At 47.8% G+C, this 4,105-nt stretch overlaps 1 protein-coding gene across 1 annotated transcript in view; it reads left to right on the top strand.

The window, feature by feature from the left end:
- LOC107102042 (probable cation-transporting ATPase 13A3) overlaps window positions 1-4,105 on the top strand; it is a gene marked incomplete at its 5' end in the record, with an annotated part of 34,079 nt that overhangs the window by 4,574 nt on the left and 25,400 nt on the right. Inside the window, 3 exons of the mRNA XM_015401187.1 lie at window positions 704-871; window positions 961-1,118; window positions 3,888-4,076. Coding sequence (XP_015256673.1) covers window positions 704-871; window positions 961-1,118; window positions 3,888-4,076 — 515 coding nt within the window. The remainder of the gene's footprint in view (window positions 1-703; window positions 872-960; window positions 1,119-3,887; window positions 4,077-4,105) is intronic.

Here is a 4,105-nt window from a genome sequence, read left to right as displayed (position 1 = left end):
AGTACTAGTTCAACAGTAGGGCTTGGCACGGTTCATCTGTTGCTCAGTTCTCTGATAACAAAGAGCGCATGAGCTTCAGCTGACTCATTTCGAGGGTTTTCCGGTATGTCCGGCTTTGCAATTCACAGATCTCTTCACCTGTTTACAACACAAAATTCAGCTTATTAACAACAAATGGCATCAAAAGAGCTTTGTTTGCGTAATTCCCACCTTGAGAGCTGTAGTACTGTGGGCTGCCGATAGGAGACGAGGAACGATGCTAGCATGATATGTAAATAGTCGTAAAAACCAAAAACCAATCCACTGGACTTTGTTTCCAAGTTTGAAGACGTTTTTCTTCCCATCCAGGAAGCTTTTTTAATTTAAAATGTCAGAAATAGTGTTGAGTTTGAGGCTTTATACAGTAGCCCAACAAAGCCTTGTTTTTGTTTTGAAAACATGCAAATTGGAATGTACCAACAGGTCCCCCCCTTTGGAATGGGGGTCGTTTGGCTTCTTTTGCTAGCCTGCAATGCCCCATACCTGTCTTAAGTGTCCGAAAGGGGGGTCGTTAAAGGGGACAGACAAATAACCCTTTTTTGGAGGTATTGTTAAACTAGATGACCACTACCGACATTCTGTCAATTCAGTTTAATTATAGAGTGGCATTTCACAACATATCTCATTTCAAGGGTGTGTTGTTTCCCCATAATTCTGTCCATAGGCGAAAGCGTCCCAGTGACCAAAACCAGTCTGCCCAGTTCAGGTGACGAGGCAGCTAGGAGATACAACATGGAGGAACACAAGAGACACACACTTTTTTGTGGTACCCATGTGATCCAGACCCGCTTCTACGCCGGGGAGTTGGTGAAGGCTGTTGTAATCCGAACAGGTGAGACCGATGGCCCACACACACCGGGGCACGTTCAACCTTAAAAAACAAGGCTAGGTGATCTGAACGAGTGTGTGATAATCCTGCAGGGTTCAGCACTGAGAAGGGCCAGCTGGTGCGATCTATCCTCTACCCTAAACCCACAGACTTTAAGCTGTACCGGGATGCATACCTGTTCCTGCTGTGTCTGGTTGGTGTGGCAGGGATCGGCTTCATCTACACCATCGTCCTCAGCATCATGAACAAGGTTTCTGATGCTCCATTTCCAGAGACATGAAGTATTTGTTTGTTTTACCAAGACAACTGGTAAAGCGTCATTTCACATTACCTCATACTAAAATACAGACAAAAGCTTTTGTATATTGAATCAGGATACAAAATATTGATATTTATGGATATTCTACAGAACAGGGTGCTTATATACACTTAATCTGTTCAAGTGCATCTCAAGGGTAGAGTCCTTCATGAAAAATTCCAGTATAATCTTTTCAGGGATTTACTGGAACTGTATCAGAATCCCTGTGTCAGAATTACTTGAATCCCTGTATTGGACTGTCATGGTGAAGAGGGAGCAGAGTCAGGGGGGCAAAGCTCTCGATTTACCGATCGATCTACGTTCCCACCCTCACCTATGGTCATGGGATCTGGGCAATGACTGAAAGGACAAGATCGTGAATACAAGCGGCCAAAATGACATTCCTTCGCAGGGTGGCTAGGTATACCCTTTGAAATCGAGCGAGGAGCTCAGTTACCGGGAGGTGCTCAGAGTAGAGTCATTGCTCCTCCTTGTCCAAAGGAGCCGGCAGAGGTGGCTCGGGCATCTGTTCCTGATGCCTCCTGGTTGCCTCCCTCGGGAGTTGTTCCAGGTATGTGCTATTGGAATGAGGCCTGGTGGAAGGCCCAGGACTTGGTGGATGGACTATGTCTCTGAGCTGGCCTGGTGTCGCCTCGGGATCCCCTCAGAGCAGCTGGAGGAGGTGTGTGTGGATCAGGAAGTCTGGGCAACTTTGCTTAGACTGCTGCCTCCGCGACCTGGCCCCGGATAGAGCTTAAGAAAATGGATGGATGGATGGTTTTACAGTAACTAAACACACACAAGTCAGTGAGAACTTACTACTAGACATTGATCAAACTGTTTCCTCCAGAGGTCTCTACACATCGTATCCATTTTACTGCATAATGAAACAGATCAGACAGCTGCTTCCGGAGTCCCACAGGCCAATAAAGCCCCATTGAACTCCTTCAGTTTGACAGCTTCCCTCACATCTGCTGTCCACCAGTGTGTTAGAGGGTTGCTGCCGTGACAGGCACCAGCGGCCACAACTCTGAATGGCTGACTCAATAGAGGCATGGAACATGGTCCACTCAGACTCATGATATGAATCTGAACGAAATGTATTTTTGTATACACTCTGTGTGTATAAAATGACAATAAAGTCTGTCTAAGTCTAAGTCCCTTGGGATGTGTTCAGAGTTCTCACAGAGGTGGGAGTTAAAGCTCAGTCTCAAGGGGGACTGCAGATGTTCCCAGCAAACCCTCACAATATGTTTGGGCCTGCCAGGTCTGACTGGTATACTCCCCCACCATCTGAACCAGCTCACCACCAAGTAGTGGTCAGTGGAGAGCTCCACCCCTCTCTGTACCTGCGTGTCCGATACAAGCGGTTGCAGGTCATATGAAACAATAAAAATTAGATCATTGAACTACGGCCTTGGGTGTCCTGATAACAAGAGCACATATGAACACCCTTATGCTTAAACATGGTGTTTGTTATGGACAATCCATGATAAGCAAAGAAGTCCAAAATCAACACCACTCAAGTTCAGGTCAGGTGGGCCATTCCTCCCAGCCACGCTTTCCCATGTCTCACTGTCATTGCCCACGTGAGCGTTGAAGTCCCCCAGAAGAACAAGGGAGTCCCCAGGAAGGGTGTTTGCAGTACTCCCCTTAAAGACTCCAAAAAGGGTGGGTAAGCTGATCTGCTGTTAGGTGCATAAGCACAAACAACAGTCAGAACCAGTTCCCAAAAACTTTTGTGGAGACAGGCCATCGTCTTGTTCACCAGGGTAAACCACAACAAGTATGCCCACTCCTGCTCAGAGTCTATCACCAGTGGCAACTCCAGGGTGGAGTAATGTCCAGACTCTCTCAAGGAGACTAGTTCAAGAGCCATGCGTTGATGTAAGTCTAGCTCAGGCTCCTTCCCCACCAGAGGTGTGACATTCCACATCCCAAATACCAGCTTCTTCAGCTGAGTATTAGAACAGCAAGTTCCCCACCCTCAACTGCCACACATTACCCAATGCATCCGACCCCTATGGCCCCTCCGACAAGTGGTGAGCCCATTGGAAGGAGGACCCATGTTTCCTTTTGGGGCTGTGCCTGGCCGAGCTCCATGGGAGAAACCCCAGCCACCAGGTACTCGCCAGCGTGCCCCATCTCCAGGACTGGCACCAGAGTGAGGCCCTGGTGACTCGAGTCCATGCAAGACAGCACTATGTCCATTTATTGTACTCAACATATGGGGTCTTTTAGCTGCTCTTTTTCTGGTCCCTCACCTAGGACCTTTCTGCCTTCGGTGTCCTAGGTGAGGGACCAGACAAAGAGCAGCCCAAAGACCCCTTACCCTTCCCTGGGCTGCCGTCTTACCATGGTGGAGGTGTTTGAGTGTACCAATGACCCTAGGAGCTATTCCCCTAGTAGGGTCATCCAAGGCAGAATTATGCAACATTTTTTATTGGTGAGTTTCTATGTCCAACTGAAAAACTGAGCCTATAGCTATGTCTAGGAGAGACACAGGACAAACTACTGAAAAACAGGCCCAACTTTATCATCTGTAATGTAGCGTAATCTGTGATTTGACAGCAGCCGTTCAGTTCGTGCCTCCCTCTAGGATGGTGTCACATCTGAATAGAGTGCCATGCAAGATGAGGCTACCCCCCACTGAATGTATTTGATTAAACAAAAGCTGTACTTTATGATAATTTTATTTAAGGCTTTCTCCAACATTTGCAGGTTTCAGCTAGAACGATCATCATTGAGTCTCTGGACATCATCACCATCACCGTTCCGCCGGCCTTACCGGCAGCCATGACAGCCGGCATTGTGTACGCGCAGCGGCGTCTGAAGCGGGTCGGGATCTTCTGCATCAGTCCTCAGAGGATCAACATGTGTGGCCAGCTTAACCTGGTTTGCTTTGACAAGGTAGTCCACACTCGCTATGTGAGCTTTAC

Source organism: Cyprinodon variegatus, unplaced genomic scaffold (genome assembly GCF_000732505.1).
Source record: "Cyprinodon variegatus isolate N-32 unplaced genomic scaffold, C_variegatus-1.0 Scaffold1191, whole genome shotgun sequence".
Classification (NCBI taxonomy): domain Eukaryota; kingdom Metazoa; phylum Chordata; class Actinopteri; order Cyprinodontiformes; family Cyprinodontidae; genus Cyprinodon; species Cyprinodon variegatus.
This window is presented reverse-complemented; position numbering and strand designations above follow the sequence as displayed.